The sequence below is a fragment of the Motacilla alba genome, chromosome 8 (genome assembly GCF_015832195.1).
Source record: "Motacilla alba alba isolate MOTALB_02 chromosome 8, Motacilla_alba_V1.0_pri, whole genome shotgun sequence".
Taxonomy (NCBI): Eukaryota; Metazoa; Chordata; class Aves; order Passeriformes; family Motacillidae; genus Motacilla; species Motacilla alba.
In genome coordinates this window covers 27,798,051-27,825,319 of record NC_052023.1, presented here as the reverse complement: position 1 = coordinate 27,825,319, position 27,269 = coordinate 27,798,051, and the positions used below count along the sequence as shown (strand labels likewise).

General features: G+C 47.6%; 1 protein-coding gene across 1 annotated transcript; it reads right to left on the bottom strand.

The window, feature by feature from the left end:
• Positions 1-6,135: 6,135 nt before the first annotated feature.
• On the bottom strand, positions 6,136-27,066 carry LOC119704071 (Fc fragment of IgG binding protein). Its single transcript, XM_038144750.1, has 20 exons — positions 26,973-27,066; positions 25,878-25,922; positions 21,544-22,752; positions 21,123-21,457; positions 20,347-20,917; positions 19,378-19,982; positions 18,519-19,089; positions 17,301-17,881; positions 16,369-16,936; positions 15,957-16,150; positions 15,096-15,237; positions 14,247-14,578; positions 12,961-13,540; positions 11,886-12,484; positions 10,812-11,376; positions 9,782-10,374; positions 8,749-9,241; positions 8,047-8,246; positions 7,004-7,378; positions 6,136-6,525 (listed from the first exon to the last, which is right to left on the bottom strand). Exons 2-20 carry the CDS (start codon positions 25,918-25,920, stop codon positions 6,235-6,237), a joined length of 8,847 nt encoding a protein of 2,948 aa, XP_038000678.1. The 5' UTR covers positions 25,921-25,922; positions 26,973-27,066; the 3' UTR covers positions 6,136-6,234.
• Positions 27,067-27,269: the final 203 nt, after the last annotated feature.

Genomic DNA, 27,269 nt, shown 5'->3' with positions numbered 1-27,269 from the left:
GGCTTTGTTGGTATTGCTCTTTAACCGAGCCGCAGCTTTAAATAATGGCACGGGCACCTTCTAGAAACAGTGCTCCATGCGTTTTGCATTCTCTAATGAGAACTTAGGGCTCACGTTTTTCCATTGCTGAGCTAATTGCAGGCCCAAGCTGACAGTGTTCCGTGCACCTGATGTTCATTGACCTATTTGCGGTGCTCATTGATCAATTTGTGGTGCTCATTGATCTGTTTGTGGTGCTCAATTTGTGGTGCTCATTGATCCATTTGTGGCACTCCTTGATCTATTTGTGTTGCTCATTGATCAGTTTGTGGTGCTCAATTTGTGGTGCTCGTTGATCCATTTGTGGTGCTCTTTGATCTATTTGTGGTGCTCAATTTGTGGTGCTCCTTGATCCATTTGTGGTGCTCAATTTGTGGTGCTCCTTGATCCATTTGTGGTGCTTTCTGATCCATTTGTGGTGCTCATTGATCTGTTTGTGTTGCTCATTGATCTATTTGTGGTGCTCTTTGATCAATTTGTGGTGCTCATTGATCAGTTTGTGGTGCTCATTGATCTGTTTGTGGCGCTCAATTTGTGGTGCTCCTTGATCCATTTGTGGTGCTTCCTGATCTATTTGTGGTGCTCTTTGATCAATTTGTGGTGCTCTTTGATCTATTTGTGGTCCTCAATTTGTGGTGTTCATTGATCAGTTTGTGGTGCTGAATTTGTGGTGCTCCTTGATCCGTTTGTGGTGCTTTCTGATCTATTTGTGGTGCTCTTTGATCCATTTGTGGTGTTCATTGATCAGTTTGTGGTGCTCAATTTGTGGTGCTCATTGATCCATTTGTGGCACTCCTTGATCTATTTGTGTTGCTCATTGATCAGTTTGTGGTGCTCAATTTGTGGTGCTCATTGATCCATTTGTGGTGCTCTTTGATCAATTTGTGGTGCTCAATTTGTGGTGCTCCTTGATCCATTTGTGGTGCTTTCTGATCCATTTGTGGTGCTCATTGATCTGTTTGTGTTGCTCATTGATCTATTTGTGGTGCTCTTTGATCAATTTGTGGTGCTCTTTGATCAATTTGTGGTGCTCATTGATCAGTTTGTGGTGCTCATTGATCTGTTTGTGGCGCTCAATTTGTGGTGCTCCTTGATCCATTTGTGGTGCTTCCTGATCTATTTGTGGTGCTCTTTGATCAATTTGTGGTGCTCTTTGATCTATTTGTGGTCCTCAATTTGTGGTGCTCTTTGATCTATTTGTGGTGCTCATTGATCAGTTTGTGGTGCTTTCTGATCTATTTGTGGTGCTCATTGATCCATTTGTGGCGCTCCTTGATCCATTTGTGTTGCTCATTGATCAGTTTGTGGTGCTCCTTGATCCATTTGCGGTGCTCATTTCCTCAGGGTGCAGAGTTGGGCTTTACGGGCAGACGTTGCCCCTCAGACCTCCAGGCTTGTTTAATCCTTGTGCACGATTCTATGAAGACAGGCTGGGTGAGGACCTCCTTGTTGCTGCACCAGGGCATGGAACGCGGCCGCTCCCTGCGATATCCCCGTGGAAGCTGGCATGTCCAAGGGAATCTGTGGGACGGCTCTCAGGGATGAATCTCACTCCTGGCCATCTGTAGCGTGGAAGTGTAGGACACCACAGAGCAGGGCTGAGGGAGGGATGGAGGGATAGGAGCAGCCAGGTGTTGCGTGCTGGTTGCTGAGTTTGGTCGCGGATGTTTTCCGAGCCAGAGCAGATTGATTTAGTTCCGGTGCAGCGGAATGGGATCCAGACCCTAGAAAGTGTCTCGGTTTGAGAGAAACTGGGAGGAAATGTTTTGAAATGAATGCGTTTCTTAATAGAAGGCGGGTTTCAGTCATTTTTTTAATAGACTTTAAAGGAAAATTTTTTGAAGAACAAGCAAAAAGACTTGTTTATTTAGTAAGTAGAGTGTATGCAGGTAAGAGAAAAAAAAGAATGAATAATGTTAGGTAATAAATTTTTTTGTTGTGGAAAAAAAATCAGTAGATGTAGAGGTATTTTTGCAGGCGTGGTTTTGGTTTTTTTGGAGTTGGGGTGTGGCGTGGGTTTTTTTGGGTCGTGGCATGGGGTTTTCTGGTGGTAGCTTGGTTTTTTGGATTGGAGTAAAGTTTAATGGTTTTAGAAGAAGTAGTTACCGTTTTGGGAAAATTTTTTGGTTTAGCTAATAAAAGAGAGATTAGTTTTTAAAAAAAGTAGAATATTTTTGAGGGGTTTTTTGTGAATGTTAGACAATATAGCTGAATAATTTGGGGAGGATGTGAATATTGTATATAAATTGTGTGTTGAACTTTTTTTTTTTTTTTTAATTTTAAAGTTACAGAATTTATGCTTGGGCATAAAGTAAACTATAGGGGTGTCTGGGTTGACTGTATGATGCTTTTATCCCCAATCATCTGTCCCGTTTATGCTGGATAATAAGTTTTGCACCTTTCAGACTTGTTCCAAGAGCAAAGGGGGCAGAGAAGAAGCGCAGAGTTTGTTTTCAGACACTGCTCTCACTCCTCCACATTCCTGCTCCTGCACCATGCTGTCTGCGGGTGGACAGACAGCAGGACAGAGCTCTCCTTTGCTGTAGTTAGTTTTAGCTCGCTGAGGCAGAGAATTTCCCTGGACTGTGGTTTTTTCCCTTTCCTTTGGAGCTGTTTGAGCCTGCTCTGGGCTGAACACCCAGCAGAGCCCCGGCAGCTCGCACCTGCGGCCACCGGGCCGGGCCTGGGCCGGGGCATTTCCAGCACCAGAGGGACTGATAAGAGACTGATAAGAGACTGATCAGAGACTGAGTGAGCTGAGTGAGTGAGTGAGCCCTGACAGGGACTTTCTGAGTTTGTCATCTCTTTTGGAACAGCAAGGAGTTTTGTTGTTTAATTGTTTAATTATTTAATTGTTTCAGTTTTATTGTTTAATAAAACAATAAAACATTTTTTTCCACTTTTTCCAGTTTTCTCCAAGGAGGTATTTTCTCCCGGACCAGTTGGAGTGAGGGGCCAATTGAATCTGCTTTCCTAGAGGAGCCCCTTTGGGGGTTCTCTGCCAAATTTGCCCTGAACCAGGACAAACATCTGTAAAGGGCCCATCTGCTTTCCCATTATTAGCAAATATTTTGTAAAATATTGATATAGTTACAATTTAGCTAGCATGAATCATGTTCATTTATCACAGGGGTATACTGGGGCCAGCTGGGGGAGGCTGGAAGAGACTGGGGGGTAGGGATTGTTGTACTGGGGGAGACTGGGGATACCAGAAAGCACACTGGGGGGGACTGGGGGGTGGCTACTGTCATGTACTGGGAGGAACTGGGGATACTGGTGAGGGGTCCCTTCCATGTGTGCTGTACACACACCTCCCCTGATGGACTCAGATGTCCAGGAACCCCCTTTCCCTCCCCGGCACCAAACATCCGGGTGCCCCCCACCCTTCCCCGCCACCGTGGGACTCAGGCCTTGGGAAATACTGACCCACAGGGGGGCAGGGGAAGGGGGGACATGGAACCACCCATGGCAGGACAGGGTGGGAACAGCCCTCCCCACCCCCCCACTGCCCCCCAGCATTTTCCCAGAATTCTCAGGATTTTATCCCAGGTCACCTGCAAATGTCATTTTCTCCCATTTTCTCCCATTTTTTTTATTTTGGGGGAGAAAGCACAGTTTTGGGATTTATAAAAATCCAGGTTTTCCAGATCTGAGGCTGTTTGAGGATGATGTCAGTGATAGGGCGCAGCCACCCAGGTGAAATGCCAATTTTCCACATCACTGGGTGGGAAGAAAGGCAAAATCGAGGGGGACTTTGTGGCAGTTTTCCCCAATTTAGGGTCTTTTTCCCCTTTTCTGCACTTATGCCCATTTTTGAACACTTCCCCTCTGTTGTTGGTCTCTTTCCCTGACTTGAGAAGCTGTTTCCCCCTTTTTTATTCACTTTTCCCTTGTTTTGGAATCTTTCTTCTGCCTTTTCTTGTGCTTCTCTTCCATCCCTCTTCTCCCCTTTGTGGGGGTTCTTTCCCCATTTCTGGTGTCACTCTATTTTGTCTCTCTTTCCCCCTATTTTTTGTGCTCTTGCTCACTTTTTGATATTCCTTTCCCCTATTCTTGGGTCCTTCACCCATTTTTGGTGTCTTTCCCATCCCTTTGAGTTTCTATTCCCCTTTGGGGGATCCTTTACACCTTTTTTCCCCCCTCTTTTCTCCTTTTTTGATCTCTCTCCACTTGTTTCAGTTCTTTTCCTCTGTTGGCTCCTTTCCTCATTTACGGGTCTCTTTTCCCATCTTTTGGAGTTATTTCCCCCACCCCCCACCATGCTCTTGCTCCTTTTTTTGGGTCTCTTTTCCTGAATGTTGGGGTTCTTTCCCCAGTTTTGGCTCTTGCCCCTCTTTTTAGTCCCCTTTCCCATCTTTTCAGGGCTCTTTTCCCTCTTTTTGGGAGCTCCTTTTCCCCTTTTCAGTCTCTTTTCCGTCTTTGAGGCCTTCTTTCCCTTCTTTGGGGGATTATTTTTCTCTTTTTTAGGCTAATTATCTCCCCTTTTTTGGCACTGTTCCCCCTAGTGCCACCCCCAAGACAACCCAATCCCCCCTCCCCCAATTTCTCCCTGGTGTCACCCACCTGGGTGACTGTGGCTGTGACAGCCTGGTCAGAGAGAGAGAAAGCTAGCTAAGTTTTCCCAGAATCAGCCTGGGAAGGTTTAGGGAGCTGGGGATAAACAATGACAGCCAGATATTAAAACAGCCTGCAGGTGGTGTTTTTCTAACAATCTGTTTTTCTCCTAAGATTGTTTGCAAATGGGTGTCTTGTTAATTAGCCAGGCAGGTAAAATGCATTGATTAAATGACCTGCAGCGAACTAAGCTATAAAAGAAGTGAGGATGAACTAGACGAGGCTTTTTGCCACTTTGCCTTCTGATCCAGCTACGTGTCGTCCCTGACTTGTGATAGATAAATAGCCAAATTATGCCAAATCAAATAATTTGCGAGAGCCAAATTACGGGGTAACAAAAATACAATTTATTTTGCTAATCGGATCGTAATAATTTTGCCAGCCACGAATCAAGCAGAGCCAAGCCCAGGTCTCAACTCTGGGTGAACGCAGCTCTGACGCCCTGGTGAGTTCACTAAGTCCATCCAGGTGAGTCCAGTTTTTATACTCTTTTTCTTGCCCGAAGCCACTTTTCCTTTGTCCTTTTTGTTGTTTGACGAGCTTTTCGATGTTTCTCCAGTGATGAAGAATCCTATCAGATGGGTAAATGTGGTTGTGATATTTTATGAAAATCCCTTTGTTAGGATTTTCTTCTCCTGAGAAGCTGAAGGGCCTCAGCTTCAAGTGTAAACAATTTGTTATCTGCTGCTGTGGGATGCAGCAGGTGCTTCCTCGATTGGTCAGTGTGGGATGTTTCTGCTTGGTGGCCAATCCAGGAGGCAGCAGCTCTCGGACTCTCTGGGAGTCACAGAACTTTGTTACTCATTCCTTTCTATTCCTGTCTCGCCTTCTGATGAATCTTCCTCTCTGTTCTTTGTAGTATAGTTATAGTGTGGTTTTTTAATGTAATATATATCATAATATAATAAACCAGCTTTCTGAAATGGAGTCAAGATCTCTCCTTCACTTCACCAAGTCCTGACTGCCCAGAAGACCCACGGCAATTGGTAAACAGTGCCAAATCTGGAGTCTTCTGGAATATTCACGTAGTCCTCTTGTTGGCTGTAGACTTCTGTCTCTCACTCTGTGCAGCTGCAGAATACACATCACACACCTGAGAACACATGCATGTATAATGGAGTTTACGGGAATCCCCTTTTACATGCTAGCTACACTTTACGGGAATCCTTTTACATGTTAGCAGGTTTACAGGAACTCGGAATACACATAACACAGTTTACGGGAACTACCTCGTCTCTGGTTTATCTCCGATCGCTGAGGGCCATGATGGTTGGGATGTTCCTGAAATCTGCTCGGAACTTCTATAGGAGAAGTTCCTCTTTACTTTATAGGAGGAGAAGTTCCTTCTACAGGAGAAGTTCCTCTTTACTTGCTAACTAGAGATTCTATTCAGTGGACACCTCTGTGAGCTACAAGCTGATGAGGAAACAGATATCTCAATTCCTGTGTAGGATTTTTTGGATTCCAAGCGCCACTGCCGTGTTAAACCCCAAAACATAACTTTTATCTACATATATTGTGTATATCTCTTTTAGCGTTATATTTCATTTGTGCACGGATTTTAATATATCTACAACAGACTCAACAGCCACAGGTGAAGTCGGGCGCCCGCCAGGCCTCAGCCAGTGCCTGCGGGTCGCTCGTCGCCGTCCCGTCGGGCCCCCGCAGGTCATTGCCGGCGGCGCCGTCGTAGTCGCCACAGAGGCCGCAGAGCGTCGCCCGCGCTTCCCTGGGCACCTCCACCGTCACCCCCGCGGCGCCCAGCTCCACCAGAAATCCCGGGGCTCGGCTGATCTGCAGGGTCGTGCGCGTCTCCGTGATGGTCAACGGTCCCGGGAACTCCGCGGGCAGGGGGGTGGGGATCCCGTTGAGCTGGAGAACACAGAATTAAGGGAAAAAGGGGGATTTGGGGCGATGCAGGGGTGAAGGGTAGTTGGAAGAATCTGGGTGGAAGAGAGGAGATTTGTGGATAAATGATGGGATGCATCAAGGCATGGTGGGGGTAGGATGAGGGACAACCCATGTAGGTGAAATTGGGAGAATAAAAAGCAATTTTGGTCAAAATTATGGAGTGTGTCAATTTATGGATGCCTCTTAGTGACCATGACCCACACAGGTGCTTCACTGGCAGGAAACTGGGAGCATAATAGAGCAATTTGGGAAAAAATTAAGGTAAGAACATCCTGTGGGGCTGGCGGAATGGGACAATCCATGTGGACTCTTACTGGGTCTGAAATTAGGGAAAAAATACCCTTTTTTTTATTAAAATGAAGGTCAGTACGACATTTAGGGTGACAACGCGCAGTGGTGACAACATTTTCGGGTACCAGCCAGGGTGGTGACAACTTACCCAGACCTTCCTGTTCCTCCGCACAGTGATGAGGCCGTGGGGGGTGAAGAGGTGAAGTGCCACCACTGCCGGCTGGTCCCCAACGTCCCTGACATCCACCAGCAGCCGGAACCACACGGAGTCCCCGGGGTCACACACGCTGGCCACCACATAGATGCCAGTGAGCAGGGTGGACCCGGTGACACCATCAAAGGTGACGAAGCGGGTGGCAGGGGACAGGACGCAGCGCCCTGGGTGTGCGATGCAGGTGCGGGTGCCATTACGGAGGCCGCAGGCGTGGCCGAAGGGACAACTGAAGGGGCGGCACTGGAGGGCCCCGGGCCCCAGGCAGGCGCAGGATTGGGAGCAGTCAGAGGTCAGGATGGTCTCAGCGATCTGTTTTCCATGGATAAAATGTGAAAAGTGGGGAAAAGTGGCCTAAAATGGCCAAAACATGGGGATGATGTTGCTGTGAGGTCTCATGGGAGGAAGGAAGGGGGGCCATGGTTCCCATATCCCCTGTGTGTCTCCATATTCCCAATGGGTGCCCATGGGGAACACCAGCATGTCCCCAGCATGTGGCCATATCCCCACACATCCCCATGTCCCCCATGAGGGGCACACTGGGGGGACATGCTGGGAGACACTGGGAAGGACACTAAATTACCCCCACTAAGAAACTGGGATGCATTGGGAGGCACTGTGGGGGGAGCAGCGACAAACTGGGAGGGATTGGGAACACTGGGGGGGAAACTGGGGGAGGACTTGATTACCCTGGGAGGGACTGTGGACAATACAGGGAATACCAGGGGAGACTGGAGGGGAGGAGAGACCCTGAGCTCTCTCACCATGAGGAGAGACCCTGGGATAAAGGGTGATCCACTGGGGGATGTGTTTGGGGGAAGGTGGGACACACAAGGAGAAATGGTGATATGGGGGATGCTGGGGTGTACTGGGAGGGACTGGGGACACTGTGGGAGGCACACTGAAGGGACCCAGGATGACCATGGAAGGAGCTGAGGCTGGAACTGGGCTGTGCTGGGAAGCGCCGGGGCTGCACCCACCTGGAAGTAGCGCCCCTGGTGCAGGCAGCCGCAGTTGCTGGGGGGGACGCAGCGGGCCCCGTGGAACAGCAGCCCCTCGGCGCACTGACAGCCCTCAAAGCAGCGCTCGCCGCAGGGGGGCAGGGCCGACACACCCGCACAGGTGTGCTCACAGGTGCGGGCACACAGCTGGTAGTGGCTCTTGGAAGGGCAGGTGAGAGCTGGGAAAAGGAGGGAAGAAACAAAGGGGGTCAATTGGGGGGCAGTGGGGCTACTGGGGAGTCATCTGGGGTCAATAGGTGTCTCCTGGGATCAGTGCTATCCCATCTGTGGGGTGGGTGCTCCCATGGGGCTCCAGTTTGGGGACGAGGGGGGCCCCAATGGTTGCACAGGGTTCCACCGGGGGACACAGACTTCCCGTTTTGGGGGGTCCCCTTTGGGGGTGTGATTTGGGCATTCCCCAGATGAGGGCTTAGCAATGCAGACATGTACCCCTTTTTCCATGCAGGTATGACACCCTGCTCCATCCCACTCCCCCAGACCTCCAAATTCCCACCCCCACCATAATTTCCACTCCCTGCAGAATTCCTGTCCCCACAAAAGTCCTGACCCGTGAATTCCCATCCTCCCAAAACTTCACCACCCCAAATTCCCAACTCCAAACTTGCTGTCACCTCAAATTCCCGACCCCCTCCAAAATTCCCAAGCCCTCCATGTACTCACGGCAACCCGTGGCCTCCCGCCACTCCCGGAGCGCGCCTCCGGCTGCCTGGCATGCGGCTGCGTAGCCCTGAAAGCCCGGGCAGGGGTCTCCACCCTCCCCGCACACCTGGCGCTCGCAGGTCACCAGGTACGTGCGGGGCGGCACCGCCCTGTGACACCCCGCAAAGGGTCCCTCGGGGTCCTCGAGCACCGCGCAGCGCCTCGCCTGCTCCGGGGAGCAGCTGGGAGCGGGCCCCAGGCGGGTGCAGTTCTGGGGGGAGCTGCCTGGAGCCTCCCCGTCGGGGTCGTCGTCGTTGGGGTCTCCGTTGAAGTTGCCGCAGATGCCCCGGGGGCGGCGGGATGGTGGGGGCAGCGTCAGCACCATGTACGCGTTGCCATCGTAGAGGATTTTGGGACCCCCCTGGACCTGGAGCAGCCGGTGGGACCCCACCTGCGCCACCCCCACCGCACCCCCACGCAGCCACAGCGGCAGCAAGTGGCGCTCGCCATCCACCTGGGGGGAGACAGGGGTGAGGATCCCAAAAGGGAAGTCAGACGACCAAAGGTGGGGTTAATCCCCCAAATTAGGGTTTGCATCCCCAAAAACAGGGTTTGCACCCCCAAAACTAGGATCTGGACTTCCTTCTGCGCACCTCAAACCCGCGGTTTACATCCCAAAAAGGGATGGTGATTAACACTCCAAAAAGAGAGTTTTCAACCCCAAAATCATGGTTTCCACCTCAATCATACGGTTAGCACACCAGAAAGGATCTGTACACCCCAGAGTGCACACCAAAAGTGGTGTGTGTACCGCAAACAGGGTTTGTACCTGCGAAACCAGGCTTTCACCCCCAAAAGCATTGCCCCCAAAACATGGCTTGCATCTGCAAAACAGGGCATGCGCCCCAAAGTCAGAGCTTTCATCCTCAACAAGGCCTTTCCTCACTGCTGCACCTCCCAAAACCCCATTTCCATCCCTTTTTTGCCCCCCCGAGTATCTTTTTGACCCCAAAACTAGGGCTTGCACTCCCAAGCCCCCAGGGCCTGCACTCACCGTCACCTCCCACTGCTGTCCCCTGTCCATCACCACGGTCACCCCGTGCGCCGTCACCGTCACCCGCTGCACCTCAGTGTCCTCCTGCTCCAAGGCCACCGTGATAGGCTCCAGCTCTTCTTCAGGCTCACCCCTCTCCAACTCCAGCAGCAAGAGGGTGCAGGACCCCCCAAAATTCCCCAGGTGCCCATCGAAGGTGCTGTAATCCCCTGCCCCCAAAACCTGGCACTGTCTGCAGGTGCGGGGGTGGCACCCCAGTACCCCATCCTGCACTGTGCATTCCTCGTCACGGGAGCAGCCTGGAGCGGGGTGACACTCCAGCTCCCCATTTTCAGAGCAGATGCAGCGCTGAGTGCAGGGGGGCGCAGGGTAAAACTGCGCTCCCCGGGGGTAGTAGCGGCCCTCAAAAACACAGCCACACTGGGGGAGGGGCACACAGCTACCCCCGCTCCGGAAAAATCCGGGATCACAGAAACAACCTTCAAAGCATTGGGAGGCATCAGAGCAGTCCTGAGGTCCAGCTTCGCCTTGGCAGGTGGCAGGGCAGGAGGGGCCGCAGAGCTCATAGTGCTCGTTTGGGGGGCACACAAGGCCTGTCAGGAAGGGAGAAGTGTTGGGAACACCAAAAGCCCCACAAGAACTCCCTGCAAAGCCTCAAAACCCTAATGGACACCCCAAATTCCCGTGGATACCCCAAAACTCCCTTGTCTGAACCCTAGAACCCCTCATCCAGGCCTCCCCTTGTGTAGACCCCAAATTCCTCATGGACACCCCAAAACTCCCTATGTAGACCGTAAAACCCCCACTAACACCCCAAAGCTCCACATGGAGACCCAAAAACCCTTGGGAACACTTCAAACCTGCCATAGAAACCCCAAAGCCCCCACAGACAGTCCCCACTCCCCTTCCCCTTGCCCAACACCCCAAATACCTCCATGGACAGCCCAAAACTCCTTGCCCAACCCCTGTGTCCCTCTCTGCCCTCCAAAACCCCCCCGTACTCTCCCAAGCCCCCCAGGTCCCCCCATACTGCAGAAGGCAGCCGTTCTCCACGGCCGCAGGGCAACGCCCTGGCTCTGGCAGTCAGCAGCATAGGTGGCGATGGCCTGGCACACGGTGTCCTGGTGTCCCTTGTACAGGCAGACGTCAAAGAGACAGTTTTCCAAGTAAGGGCCGGGGTCGATGATGTCGTGGCAGGCGGCAAAGGGCCCCCGTTTCTTGATCAGCAGCCCACAATGCTTGTCCCCACGGTAGGCATGTTTCTGGGCGTCGCTGCACCCCTGGCAGCCCTCGCTGCACCCAGCTGAGCACCCAGGGACATCGCCGACCTTCCAGCTGTCCCCCAGGTGGGTCTCGTTGTCAGCATGGTGGCCATCGCGGGTGACAAAGTCGTCGTCGGGGTCGCCATTGGCGTTGCCGCAGAGGCCACAGACGGCGCCCGCGTAGGTGCTGGGGATGATGACACGGGCGTAGCTGTACCAGTCAAAGGTGACAGTGATACCCATCTCAGTGGTGATGAAGCCATGGACACCACGGAGGGACACCTGGAGCTGATGGCTGTGGGTGAAGGGAAGGTCCAACAGGACACCATTGACCTGGCAAGAGAGTCACAGGTGGCATGAGGTCACCCACCCAATGAAGTTGAAATCCACCCAGGTGTCGTAGAACGACCTTGAAGACAACCTAGATACCACATGATGACCTTGAAACCTTCCTGAAGACCATACAATGACCTTAAAATCTAACCCAATGCCATGGAATGACTCTGAAACCCACCCAGATGTCACACAATGGCTTTGTAGCCCACCAAGACACCATGCAATGACTTTGAAGCCCACCCAGGTGATTTTTGTAGCCCACCCAGACGCCACCCCAATGACTTTGAAACCCATCTAAACACCGTACAAGAATCTTGAAACCAAATCAGATGCCTTGAAATGACTTTGAAAACCACCTGAACACCTTACAAGGACCTTGAAACTCCACCCAGGTGTCATGTGATGATGACCTTGAAGTGCACCTCAGGACCATCCCATGACCTTGAGCCCTCCCCAGATGCCATGCAATGACTCTGAACTTCTCCCATCAACTCCTTCATCCCTACCTTGACCTTCTGGGGATGTTCCTGGCTGAAGCTGAGGGTCATGTTGTACACCTCCACGGTGACCACCTTGGTGAAGGAGACCAGGTGGTTGCCACGATGATTGTTCTCCACAGTGACAGCAAAGGGGATGAGGGTGGGGTCAGTGGAGCAGAGCCCAGCTAACAGGTAGACACAGGTACCCATGAAGTCGAAGCGGCGCCCGTCGAAGGTGGTATAGTGGGGGTCGCCAGTGGCCACACAGATGGAGCGTCTGCTGGCCACGCACCGCCGCACGCCCTTCACCACCGCGCACACCTCTCCCGGCTTACACCCGGAGTCCTCGCACACCACCATTCCCAGCTCCATGTCACACCTGCACCTGGAGCGACAGGCGTCATCACCCCAAAACTCCTCGCCAGGACGGTAGTAGCGACCATCACGGGTGCAGCCACAGCGGGACACCGGCACGCACTGTCTGCCACTGAGCACGTGGCCGGGGTTACAGGCACAGGTCTCCACACAGGGCTGGTCACAGGGGGCTGGACTCTCCCAGTCGGAGCAGGTGGCTGGACAGGCGCTGCCACAGGGCTCATAGTGGCTGTTTTCAGGGCAAGGCAAGGCTGCAGGGGGAGGAAACTGGGATGAGGGAGGGATTAGGGGAGTGGACAGCATTCGACAGAGTAGGTGGGGATTGGGAAAGGGTCTTGAACATGGGGAAGGGTCTGGAAAACAAGAAGGGCCTGGATTGCAAAGAGGAAGGTCTGGGAAATGTGGGAAGAGACTGGGACAAGTGGGATGAGGGCTGAGCCATGTGGCAAGGGTCTGGGCCTTGTGGGATGGGGTCTGGAATGCACAATATGAGATCTGGAACACAATGATAAAGGCCTGGAACATGTGGGAAAGATCTTAAAAATGTAGGATGGATTCTTGGAAAGATGGGGTGGGTTCTGGGACACAAGAAGCAGCTGGAGCACCAGGAGAACTTCCAAGAATCACCTGAGGGATTTGAGGGCTTCAACCCAGGATGCATCCCACTCCATTCCCCTCCTCCCCGACTCTGGCTCCTTCCCTTCTCAAAGAAAACCCCAGCCCTTACGGCATCCTGATGGCGTCCTCCAGTCATGGACTATGGCCCCATGCTTCTGACACATTGCTGCATAGGTCTCCAGCACCTGGCAGAGGATCGACTTCGCCCCATTGTTCAGACACAGGTCAGACAGGCAGTTGCGATAGAAGTCTTGAGGCTTCACTATGTCATGACAGGCTCTGAAGGGCCCCTGGAAGGATTTTTTGATGATCCCACAATATTGGTTCCCACCATAAAGCTCCTTCTTCTTCTCATCACACACTGGGCATGTTCCATTACAATAATCCCAACAAATCGGGTCATCGACCTCGGAGTCAGCACTTTTCCAGTTTTTGGCCCATGTGACAATGTCAGTGATGTTGTCACCAGCCTTGGGGATGTCATCAAGGGGCTGGAGGTTGAAATTCCCGCAGAGGCCACGGACATGGCGGTAGTAGCTGCTGGTGAGGTTGATCAGGAGGTGCCAGTTCCAGTCATAGGAGACCCAGAGACCAAAATCTGTTTCCAGAGCAACATGGAGCCCACTGGGATAGACCCGCACCTTCCCGTCTGCCAGGAGCACCGGGAGCAGCGTCACCTCCCCGTTCACCTGCCAATGGCCCAGCATTCCCAGTTATCTCAATGTTTTATTCTCAACATACACCAATATTTTATTCCAAATGTATCCTAATATTCTATTCCTCACATAATCCAATTCTTTATTCCCAGCATATTCCAACACTAAATCACATCATATCCCAACATTTTAGATCTTACATATCCCAACATTTTATTCCTGCCATATTTTATTACTGACATACCCCAACATTCCATTCCCACTATGACCCAATATTTTATTCCCAAAATATCCAAACACTCCACAGTATTTTATTCCTGCTGCATCCCAACATTTTGTTCCTGAAATATCCTAACATTTTATTCCCTAGACACATCAACATTTTATCCCAGTTTATCCCAACATTTTATTCCTGTTTTTTTGCTGACATATCCCAATATTTTATTTCCAGCAAATCCCAACATCTTATTCCAATCTTATCACAATATTCTGTTCCTGACATATCCAAATATTCTATCCCCCATATTTTGTTCCCACCATTTCTCAACTTTTTATTCCTGACATATCCCAACATTTTATTCCCAAAATATCTCAGTATTTCAACAATCAGCCTCCCAATCTGACCGATTTAATCCCAAAATAACATTGGCACTGCTGGATGAAGAAGGAGATAGGGAAGAGGTGGATGAAGCAAAAAGTTGGGAAAAAGCCCAAATTCTCACATTTCCACCCAACTCACCCGGACTCTTCCGTCTTCATTTCGGCGGAAGGAGATGCGTTGTCCGTAGACGTCAATATGGACCAAGGAGACATAGGACACAGACTGGATCCCACCACGGATGTCATTCTTGGCTTGGACCCTGAAGGGCACCAGCCCAGGGTCATCCCCATGCGATTCAGCCATGGTGTAGGTGCAGGTTCCTTGGAAGTCGAATTTAAGGCCGTCGAAGGTTCGGAAGTGTGGGTCACCCCACGCCCAGCATGTGGCGACCAGGGCTGGGACACAGCGGGACTGGGCACCGCGGGGCCGGCAGCGCTCCTTGGGGCGGCAGCGCAGGGACTTGCAGGGGTCTGGGAGGGGAGGGAGAGCAGGATGAGCCACGGGATGGGTGAAATAGGAGGTCAACACTGGGGGAAGCCATGGGTTGGGCAAAAGGATGGAGAAGAAAGTGGGGTGGAGTCACGTAAGAGAGAAAACTGCAAGATGGGAAAGACCATGGAATAGGAAAAATCACGGGATGGAAGAAACTATGGGAACAACCATGGAATGAACCATGGGAGAAATCATAGCATGGAAAAGCATGGGAAAAACAATGAGAAAAAGCATGGGAAAGACCATGGAAGAAGCCATGGGATGGGAGAAAACACGGGAGGAGCCATGGGAAAAATCAAGGGATGGGGAAGAAAAACATGCAAGAAAAACCTCGGGAGAAACCACGGGAAGAAATGTCCCATCCCTGACCCTTAGTGACACAGACAGAATTCTGTTCCCTCTACCTCCCCTTCCCTTTATTCCCCAGTCAAGCCCTCAATCTCTCCCAGATCCACTTTGCATCTAAAACCTCCTTCTTCCCTCATTTTTCCTCACTTTTTTTGATGCATCCCAAGACCCCTTCCCGGATTTCACAGGATTCGTCCTCAGCACAATCGTGGTCGTGGCAGGTAAGGCCCTGGCCAGGGACACAGATGCAACGGCGCTGGCAGTGATCCATGAAAAGCATCTCATGGGGCTGTGGGGAGGGAGAAGGAAGAAAGGGAAATCCATGAAAATAGAAGATAAAAAGAAAAAATGCAGAAAAAAGGACATAAGTGCAGAAGAATAGGGAAAATAGTGAACAAATTGCCAGGCAAAGGGATGCACATGCATACCTTCCCCATAAATAGGGAAAAAAGGGGGAAATGCAGGAAAAAAAAGACATAAATGTATAAAAATAGGGGGGAAATGCTGGGGAAAAGCATAAATATAGGAAAAATGGGAAAAATGCAGAAAAAGAAATGCAAACGCAGAACACAGAGAAATATACAGGCACGAAAAAAAAGATGCAACTGCCTAAAAATAGGGGAAAAGAAAGGAAATGCAGGGGAAATATGGCATAAAAATAGGAGGATGGAAAGGGGAAAATGAGAAAGAATAATAGGGAAAAATGCAAGAAATAAAGGTGTAAATGCATAAGAAGTAGAGAAAATGGGGGAAAATTAATTTTTAAAATATAAATACATTAAGCCAGGAAAAAAAAAAAAAGAAAACACCATGAAAACAGAGGTAAATGCAGAGAAATATGAGAGAAAGGAAAACAAATGCAGGAAAAATATAGGTAAGGACATAAAAATAAAAGAAGGAAGAAGGAAAAGAAGGAAAAAGGAAGCAAATGTATAAAAATAGGGAAAAAAATGAAGGGAAAAAAGACAAAAACGCCTAAAAACAGGAAAAAAGGCCAGAAAAAACTACCTTATAGTATTCCCCATCCACAAAGCATCCACAGTAATCCTCGGGAATGCATCTGTGTCCGTCAAAGACAGAACCCTGGTGGCACTGGCAGCCCTCACTGCAGGTTTGGGGACAGGTGGTGGTATTTCCGGTGCAGATGTTGGCACAGGTGTCGGTGCAAAGGGAGTAGGTGCTGTTGGCTGGGCAGCTGGGGGCTGGAATTTTCATGGAATCATGTATTGAGTTGGGTTGGAAGGGACCTTAAAGCTCATCCCATCACCATCATCCTATGTCCTGCGTGTCACCACTGTCACCCAGACCCAAACAGGGAACATTCCCCATCTGGTTTCCCCCCCGCCCAAACTCCAGTATCACCTGGAGATCTTCCCAACTCCAAACAGGGGACATTTGCCCCGTGCCTTCCCAAACTCACGGCAGAAGGATGGTGTCCTCCAAGCCCCCACGGTGACTCCAGCACCTTGGCATGCAGTGACATAGCTCTGGATACTCTGGCACAGGACGTGTGTGTCCCCTCCCGTCATACAGAGGTCATGGATGCAGGATTGGGAATAGGGGATGGGGTCAATGATGCGATGGCAGGAGCCAAAGGGACCTTCGGGGGCCGTGAGGAGGCCACAGTAGTTGGGTTTTTGGAGGACTGCCACTTTCTCCTCTGTGCAGGTGGGACACTCATCCTTGGGACAGGTGTCATTGCAAGGCGTATCTGTTGTTTTCCATGCGGATCCAAAGGCTGTTGCATCTGGAGCCAGCTGGCCATTGGAAAGCAGGAAATCATCATTGCGTTGGCCATTGTAGTTGCCGCAGAGGCCACACAAGCGCCCCGTGTAGGTCTGGGGAACCGTGACCATCACGTGCTGGACAAGGTCATAGTGGACAACGAGGCCAAAGTCAGTGCGGAGCAGGACACCTGTCCCATGTGGGTAGACCTGGACCTGTCCCTCGCTCAGGATGGTGGGGAGGTGGTGGGAGATGGAATCCACCTGGGATAGAGAAGGAAGAGTCCTCCAGTGAGGAGGTGGGACCAAAAATTTGGGGGAAACACCTTCAAAACAATATTCTGACAGATTTGTGGATCCCGCTTGGAAGACAAAGTCCGGATGAGAATGGATTAGTCTTGAGATGGGGTGAGGGCTCCCTTCACCAAGGAAACAGAGTTTCAGGGTTGACTGAAGTAGAATGAAAAATTTAGGGAAAAGAACTTCCAACCAAAGTTTTAATGTATTTACAGATCTTGCTTAGAAAGAAAAGTTGGACTGGGATTAGACATGGGCTGAGGTGTCCCTTCCATCAAGGAAACCAAATTTGGGAGGGATCCCATGAGATTTGGAACATAAAATGCCTTACCATGACACCTGTCCCCTTTCCTTGTTTCAAGGTCAAGGTGACCCCATAAACTTCCACAGACAATGCCTGGATCCTGGAGACCTTCCCCTTCTGCCGTGCCTCCTTCTGGATTGTGACAACAAACGATGTCACGTTGTCACCTGTGCAGGTCTGGGTGAGGATGTAGGAGCAAGTACCACTGATGTTGAAGGCCATCCCATCAAAGGTAACATAGGTGTGGTCACCTGTGGCCATACAGGTGCTGGACACCTGTAAGGGACACTGGAAGACACCACTGATGACCTTCCCATGGCCACCATCAGGACAGGAAGCATTTTGGCACTCCACAGTGCCACCGGAGAGGCACTGGCACATCTCCTGCTCCGTGGGGTAGAATGTCTCTCCCTCTTTGTAGTAGACTCCATGGTGGCTGCAGCCACAGTGGGACATGGGGACACACTCGTCGCCGCTGAGCATGAAGCCATCCCGACACGTGCAGCCCTCGCGGCACTGCCCTTGGCACGTGGCAGAGTCAGCGCCGCAGGTGCGCTGGCAGGTGTGGGAGCAGAGCTCATAGGAGCTGTTGGAAGGACAGGGAATATCTGCCGGGAAACAATGGGATTCATAAAGAATCAGGAAATTCCAAGCCAAATCCTGGAACATTCCTGGAATTCAGGTGCAAACTTCACCAAATACAGAGTTTTTTAGCCCATGGCAAACTCTCAATTTTCATCCCTGTGCACATGACAAGGGGCATCATCAAATGACAATCCAATGATTGTCTGATGATCCAATGATCATTCATAAGGAATATCCCAGCCCATTACAATAGGAATTCGTCCACTAAACCACCCGATTTCTCATATTTCTATGGAGAAAAATGTAACATTCATTCAAAGAATGGGATTGCTCCAAACTGGGTCCTCAGCTCCAGGCTGAACCCCCTTAACCTAATTCCACAATTTTTGGTACATTTTTTTGTGGTTCTCCCTCTAAATTATCCACTTTTCAGCCAACACCAGGAAATTGGAGATTTGAGGGGATCAGTTATTCCAGATGAGACAACTTCTTCCTGAGGAAGGGTTTATTTTGGGTGGATTATGGGATCAATCAAGACTTTGGGTGTAATTCCCACTGGATTCCCATGCACCTCTAGGTTGTTCAAACATGGATTTGGAGCAGACTTGAGGATTCTTTGGAGTCTGCTGAAGGAAAAACCCTCCAATTGTCCCAACTTACGGCAGAAATTATCTGTCCTCCACCTCCCGATGGACACACCAGCAGCCTGACATGCGGCGGCGTAGCGGGCAATGATTGGACACATCCCTTCTTCCTCATCAGGGAACAGGCAGGAGTCATGAACGCAGCTCTGGAAGTACTGGTGGCCATCAACATGGTCATGACATGCTCTAAAAGGTCCATCCACTTCCAAAATAATTTCACATCCCATCCCAGAGACTTTCTGCTGCAACTGGGAAGGTGCAAGAGTGCTAGAACATTCCACTGTTGACTTCTCACCACATCCTGGGACATCCGTGACCTTCCAGCTGCTCCCAAAGGCATCTGGGTTTGACGTCACATGGTTGTTCTTCATCATCATGTCGTCACTTGCAGCGCCATTGTAATTCCCGCAGAGCCCACACAGGGCGTTGGTGAAGCCACCGGGCACCATGGTGGTGACGTGGCTGTACCAGTCATAGGTGACAATGAGGCCAAAATCGGTCACTACCACCGCATCCTGCCCGTGACGATAGACAACAATCTTTCTTTCGCTGTAGTGATACGGGAGATTGACCAACTGCTCATCAATCTGGGGAGAACACCATAAAAATTGATCAAATTTGCAGACTGATAGTAAACTATTTTCAACAGCCAGACCAACCAAAAAGCGTCAATTTAATTAAATTTTGAATTGAATTAAATTTTGGATTTAAGAGAATGAGAAGGACCAATTCCCAAGAGGAGGTTGATCAACCACTCTTTGATCTGGAACAGCCAAATGATGCTGATTTAATTACACTTCAGATATTAATGGGATGAGGTTTGGGACAAGGCGGAGAATGTGGTGAAAAAATAAGGGATCATTTCCTAAACTCACCATGATTTTTCCAGGATGTTCCCTGCTGATGCTGATGGTTTTGTTGTAGACTTTGACTGTCACCACGGCAATGGACGACATGAGGTTGTCACTTCGGTGGCCATTCTGCACCAACACCTGAAACCCCACCAAATTTTGGGTGTCCTCACACAACCCTACCAACAGGTAGACGCATGTCCCCTGGAAGATGAACCTCTTGCCATCAAAGGTCTCATAGTGGGTAGCTCCAACAGCAGTGCAGACCCCAAAACTTCTGGGATAACAATCCTGGATCCCCTCCTCCACTCGGCATTCTTCCTCAGTGCCACAACCAGAAGCCCGGCACACTGCCTGCCGCTGCTCCGCGTCACACACACAGCGCTGGGTGCAAGTGGGGTCACCCCAAAATTCCTCGCCAAGGCCATAGAAGAGACCCCGAAAGACACAGCCACATTCAGAGGGGGGGATGCAGGTGTTGGCATCAAGGACAAGGCCCTCGTTGCACACACAGGTGTCCACGCAGGCGGTGACAGCGGCACAGCTGGATGACACAGCGGGAATGTTGCAGGTAGGGGGGCAGGCGAGGCCACAAGTGCTGTAGCTGCTGTTGGGCGGGCAAGTGAGAGCTGGACAGGGAGAGAGACAGCAGTCAGGTGGGGCAGCACATGGAGGGACAGACTTCTTTGACTATCTACGCAGATATCCTGGAGTCTCCATGGATTTTTATGGAGTCTCCATGGGCTTCCTAGGCCTTCTACCTGGACTTTCTGGAGTCTCTGAGGGCTTCCTGCTCAGACTTTCTAGAGACTCCATGGATTTTGTAGACTTTCTACATGGGCTTTCTGGCATCTCCCTGGACTTCCATGGATTTCCTGCTTGGATCTGCTGCCATAACCTTTCCCAACCCACGATCCCATGGATCTTTAGCCCCACATTAATTAGGCTCCACCCACTCCAAGGAGTATTTTCACCCAACCATCCTCTACTCACGACATCCCACTGTTGTCCTCCAATCGGAAACATTGATCCCTTCCTCCAGGCAATCATCAGCATAGATCTCGAAGGCATGGCACAGCGCGTCGTGATGCCCCTCATTGGCACACAGGTCGTAGATACAGTTCTTCACGTAGATATTGGGACTGATGGTGTCATGACATGACTGGAATGGCCCAGAATGTTGGGACAACTTCCCACACCAGGTCACTCCATTGTATATCAGCACCTGGTCCCATTTGCACCGCCCACAGTCACCGTCACAGGTGTCCTGGCAGTGGCCACTCTCACTGGTCACCTTCCAGCTCTGCCCAAACTCCACAATATCCCACACTTGTTTTCCATCAGGAGAGAGAACGTCATCATGGGGATACCCATTGTTGTTCCCACACATTCCGCAGACTTTTCCAGAAAGAGCAGACGGAAGTTTGATCACTACATGATCATCCCAGTTGTAGAGGACCTTCAGCTTGAAATTTGATTGGAGCAACATGGATTTACCCTTCTGGCGGATGCGGAGCTTCCCATGGGAGAGGGAGATGGGGAGGCGCGAGCGGTGGTTGTTCACCTGGAAGACAGCAACAACTAGCAAAACAACCAAAATCCATCAAAATTGGGCATGGAGTTCAAGACTAGAAGTGTTTTCATGCAAGGGTTACCTGCACGCTAGCAAATCCGTGAATTATCCAGGAAAAGGCCCTCAAGATCATTGCTAAATATGTAATTTCAGCATAATTCAAAAAAAATGGGAAATCATGATGGTTTTTGCTTACCCTCACCATCCCATTCTCAGACTGGACAGCAGTGACAGTGACATTGTCGACATGGATGGTGATGGAGCTGATGGAGGAAACTTTGGAGTTCTCCTTTTCCTTCTTTGTGACCTCAACAGAGAAGGCAGGAAGGGTGGGATCGGGATCGCAGAGGGTGGTCAAGGTATAGGCACATGTTCCCATGAAATCAAAGGTTTTTCCATCAAAACTGTGGTAGTGTGACCCGCCAGCAAGCCAACAGGTGGAGAAAGTCTCCTGGATGCACTCTGGTAGTCCATCCACCATCTCACACCCGTCCTCGCATACCAAATCCTCACAGGAGAGTGGTGTGGGGCCTTAAAAAAAGGGGAAAACCCATGAATGGTCAACTGCACAACACCCAACCATTGGGGTGACACAACAATGGACTGACGGTACTCACTGGCGGCACAGAGCCCCGGGAAGCCATATCCAGTGTGACTGTGGAACCCAAACACCAGGAGCCCAATGGGCACCTGCGAGTTCTCAGCGCTCTGCATCGTTGCACTCACAGTGATGCTGGCCCAGGAGAAATCTGTGCCAGGAATGGCCTGCCACACTACGGTATTGTCTGGCTGATGGTTGAGGGTGGTGGTGGCAATGGCAGTGGTGGGTGCAATGAGGATGGCGTGGTTATACTGGTTGGGCACACTGCTGAAGCGGAACGCAGTGCAATGGGCGGTGACAGGCGGGACAACAAGGAGGAAGGGATCTTGCCAAGATGACCCGCTGAAGAGAAACACCACCTGCACTGCAACCGCCGCACTGATGTACAGGTGGGAGTTACGGTTCACCACGAACTTCTGCACCGCTCCTGCCGCCATGGCCACAGTGGCATTCCCGCTCCCGGTGTTGTAGGTGATGGTGTTGTCTTCATCTGTCACCACATAAACGAAGTCAATGTCTGTCTGCAGCGGGATGGGTGGCACCACATAGCTCCTCCCCCACGCTGTCATTGGGAGGAGCTGCTCCACCACGAAGTCAAAGCCAGCAGACACCTTGACACAGGTGTGGCCACTGAGGACAGCCACAGGGGTGTCGGCCACCACAACTGTGCCAGTGAAGTCCTGCCTGCTCTGGAGCTGCAGGCTGTGGTAGGGCTGCAGGAACAGGCGGAGCACAGCACCAGGGACATAGGTGTCCCCAGCATAGTTGAAAGTGGCGGTGGTGGTGATGCTGATAGCGGTGGTGGTGGCACCGCTGACCACCACGAACTCAGTCAGCCCGTAAGTGTCGTTCCCAACAGGTGTCACCACATAGTATCTGGTGCCCAGGCTCTCTATAGGTAGGAGGGCAGTGGCACCCACAGTGTAGCCCTTGGTGCTGACAGACACCACGGAGATGTCAGCGCTGGCCTGGACCACCAAGGTTTTATGGGAAATGCGGCTTCCAGTGAGTTCCAGGTTAGCAGGGAGGGGCAAAGGCACAGTGACATCTGGCCTCAGGGTGATGTTCTTGGTGACAGAGCCATCGCGGAGCATCACGGACACCTGGGTGTCAGCAAGGCCATAGGAAGTGAGCAGCAGCTGCAGGTACGCGTTGGGGGACTCATCGTCGTTCTGCGGGAACACAGCCAGGAACTTCCGGCCCCGGTAGCTGGCACTGGAGAGCGCTGGGAAAAGAGGGGGAAAAGGGGGTCTTGGTTAAGTTTTATGTTAACCAAAGAGGTTATATAAAGGGGGCTTTTATATTTTTATATCAATTCTGTATGTGCTAACATATCGATTTTCCTATTTTCAGTAGGAATTGTACTGAAATTGCAATAAAGATATGACTGCGGTATCCAATTTATAGAGTCCATTTTTAATATATAATCATAATAGAAATTCTATTTACAGTTTGTTATGTTAATAAACAACATTTGTATTCTATTAACAAAATATTAAAATACATCAATGTGTTAAAAATATGAAATAATGTTATATTGTTAACTAATATTAATTACATAAAACACTATTCCTTAATACAACAATATTACTAGATATTTATATTATTATGCCCTGTGTTCATGACATATTACTAGTATTATGTAATATACTTTAGTATATTACCACTTATTAGCACACTGATAAAATATTAATAATATAGGACTCACATATCAGTGAAAATAAGTAAATTACATTTTAGCCTGTTACTGTATAGTAACAGGCTAAAATATATCTGTATAGATACTTGTTATCCATTATATAACTTAGTCATATAATTTCCTATGTTATTATTATACAGATCTATTAATTATAACACTGTGATACACAATACTTATATTTAAATATATAGTCATATTTTTCCTATTATTTTGTACTTAATTTTGATAGAAATATCAGCAAATATTTAATCCAAATCCATGAATATTTAAAATAATTAAAGTAATATAATAATGAACACTGTGGCTATTAAATTTATTTCAGTATTAATAATAGTAGAAAATAAATTTACACGCTATTTTTATAATTATATACAACAGTAGATGATTTATATTCTCTCTATAAAATTATACAGATAATGATTTTAAATAATTTTATTTCTTGTTTTCATAGAAAGAGTTTGGGAAAAAGAATTGTAAAAATCAAGCAGAAATGAGCAGTAAGGAGCAAAATTACAAAGGCAGAGAATATATTAGAGACCAGAATGGAATTAATATACCACTATAATATATTATATTGCAATATAATCTATCATTATATATAATTAATATAACAATTATAATAGTAGATATCACATTGTAACACAGAATATAATAATATATAATTATGTTATTAATACGCATTAATTACATACTGTTATTATTGTATTATAACAGTCATTCATATAATATTATGCAAATCCACATCATATTACATTGTGAAATAATCATTAATTGTATTATATAATTATATTTGTGGTAATTTATATCTATTTTATCATTTACAATTATCTCTTAATAACTAGATATAATTATATATAATAGAAATATATAGTCTGCTATATTAATAAATGCAGTAATATATGAATAGAGAATATATTATGTTTTCATAGTTCATATCTTTTGTACTTCCATATAACCTTTTAAATAATTTTACACTGAATTTTCACAGAAATTTTTACTAAAAAATGCAAATCAAGAATAATGATAATAACAACATAATTACAGCAGAATAGATCACACGTTGTATTTTTATATAATTACAGAAGAGATAATGTTAACTATTCATATAGAACTGTTGTAGTGTATGTATATTATTCAAATATCCACAACATATAAAATATAGATAATCAATAATAAGCAATTATTGTCCTATTGATCAATAGGATGCAATTCAATTACACTATTTAATATTATTATCAGCCAATTAAAATGTTATGTATTTTGTATAAGATAAAATGCATATATAAAATAATACATAAATATATAAAAGAAGACTAAACAAGATACTTTAAAAGGATCAAAAACATTTTCAGGGATTTTTTTAATGCTATGAAAGAACAAAATAGCCATTTTTTGCCCCAAAACACATTAAAAAGAGTGGGTATCTTCTCCTAATTAAAAGAGAGAAAAAAAAATCTTAAGATTGTCAGGGGAAAAAAACAGAAAAATGAGATGAAAATTGATTAAAACTCAATGTATATATAAGAACCCATTATAAGGATTTATTTTTAATTTAAAAAATAGGGAATTGGGGATGTTGGATAAAAAAAAATTAATTCTGGTGGGTTTTTTTAAAAAAAATAGAATTTGAGTGTTTTGGGGGAAAAATAGGGAATAATGAGGTTTAACTTGGAATAAAAAAATAGGATTAAAGGGGGCTTTCTGAAATAATATATGAAAAAGAGTTGTTTTTTTAAAAAAGGGGGATTTTGAAGAAACATCAAGAAGGAAATGAGCAATTGGAATTTTAATAATTAGAACAGAGTGAAAAAGGTTTTTTTCTTTAAAAATACCTGAAACCTAAAACAGAGTTCAAGAGGGCTTTTTTTGCCTTAATGAATAAATTTTTAAAATAAAATTAAACAAAAAAAAAGAATAAACAAAAAATATTAAGGTAATAAAATGTTTTTTTTCTTTAGAACACTACCTAAAAATTGGGTTGATAAAAGACTTTGATGAAAATTAGAAAAATGCCAGGAAAATAAGGAATAAAAGGGGTTTTTTTCCCCTTAAGAACCACCTCCTTTTATTTAAAAAGAGCAAATAAAAGGTCTTTTTTTCCTTTTAAAAAATCTTTTGAAATAGATCTTTTTTCCCTAGAAGAAAATACAGTTCCAGCATATAAATCTTGGGGCTTTGTCCTGGAAAAACACTAAAACTGATCACTAAGAATTTTAGCTAAAAAAAAACACAAAAAAAAAAAACCCAAAGAAAAAAAACCCAACCACAAAAAACAAACAAACCAAAAAGTAAACTGAAATAACCAGGACAAAGTGCACTTTTTTTTTTCTTTTTTCTGTAGAAAGTGAGGAAAAGGGGGATTTTTCCCATGATATTATTGAGGCATTCATGAAAAAAAAAAAAAAAAAAAAAAGAAGATTCTAAAATGTTTTGGATTTAAAAAATACTTCAAAATGGGTTTTTTGGTTAAAAATAATAAATCTGCAGCGGAGAGGTTGCTGGAGAAAATGCAAAATGAGGGAAGAAAAAAATTTTCAGTGAAAACAAGCCCAGGGACTAAGGATTTCATTTTCTGTGCTAAAAAGCCTGGGAAAATGTACAAAATTGAGCAAATTTGGGGATTTTGCAAGGAAAACAGGAGTTTTACTTACCACAGAAGAGAAGGAGGAGGCACCAGATCCCATCTTGTGCCATCCCTATGAAAAACACAGAAAATCACTGAGAACTGCTATTTTGTGGGAAAAATCCATGTGAGCCCTAGGGTGTCCCCAGAAGCCTCAAATAACCCCCAAATTACCCAAAAATGCCTTTTTTTCAGCCCACAGAAACCTCTTGGGGCCACTTTTGGCTCCCACTGCCCCTAAATCCACTCCAAACATGCGAAACTCTAAAATTTTTGTCTAAAATACCTCAAGTTTGGATCAAAATGGTTTTTCTTCCCAAATTCTCCCATTTTTGGGTCAAAATATATTTTTCCACCCAGTCCCCTCCGTTTTGGTCAAAATGGCATCAAACAGGGATTAAACATCGCTCCTCCCCATCCTCCCCCCCACCTGGAGCCCACATCAGAGTCTCCATCTATATCAGATTCACCCCAAAACCAGATGAATTTTAACTAAAATCACCTAGATTCATGTCAAAACGGGGTTAAAATGCTGACACAGCCCTCCCACCAAGCCCTGCCCTTGATGCCACCTCAATACCCCATTTCCACCAAATCCACACTAAAACTTCATGGAAAGGATAAATGTTTCCCAAAATCCCCCCCAGTTTCAGTCAAAATGGGTATTTTTTTTGCCCAACATCCCCCAAATTTGGATCAAAATGGGGCAACACACCCAGGAAAACCCTTCACTCACCTTGTCCCACACAAACCCTCCCACATGCTCAATTTGGCCTCAAAAAGGGGAAGAAAAAAAAATTTGGGGCATGATGAGAACAAAAAAAAAAAAAATCTGAAATTTGGGAGAAAAGCGCACAAAAAGGGCAAACCCCTGAGATTTGGGGGGAAATGAGCAAAAAAAAATGGGAAAAGCAGTGTTTAAATCCTACATTTTGAAAGAGAAAGGGTTAAAATTATGAAACTTTTGGGGGAAAGGGGGCAAAAGTCATAAAACTGGGGAAGGGAAAGGGTAAAAGAATCTGAAATTTGGACAGAAAAAATCCTCAATTTCTGCCCATCACCAAACAATAAGGAAAACCAGGAATAAACAGGGAATGAAGCCTCCCCACTCTTCCCCACTTACCAGAGCCTTGGCTGTTGAACTCCAGGGCCCCTTCAGACACAGAGTGTTTGTCTCTATTTATACCCAAATAAAAATACCCAAATCACAGCCAAACCATACAGATTTGGGCAGATTCAGCAGAATTTCAGGATGGGGGCAGGGGGAGGAGGGCACGGGGGCATGACCCACAGTTCCAGAGAATTTGGAAGCTGGCAGCTGGATCCTGTCACTGATGGGAAACGATGGGAGTGAAACTCACAGGACATCTTGATGGATGTGAGTGACAGGGATGTCGTGACAGGTGTGGGACCCACAGGG

Coding starts and splice junctions, on each gene's coding strand:
- LOC119704071 (XM_038144750.1), bottom strand. CDS start 25,920: ATGGCACAAGATGGGATCTGGTGCCTCCTCCTTCTCTTCTGTG. Junction 16,151..16,368: donor GAGGACACCATCCTTCTGCC/GTGAGTTTGGGA, acceptor TGAAAATTCCAG/CCCCCAGCTGCCCAGCCAAC. Junction 10,375..10,811: donor GAGAACGGCTGCCTTCTGCA/GTATGGGGGGAC, acceptor CCTTCCTGACAG/GCCTTGTGTGCCCCCCAAAC.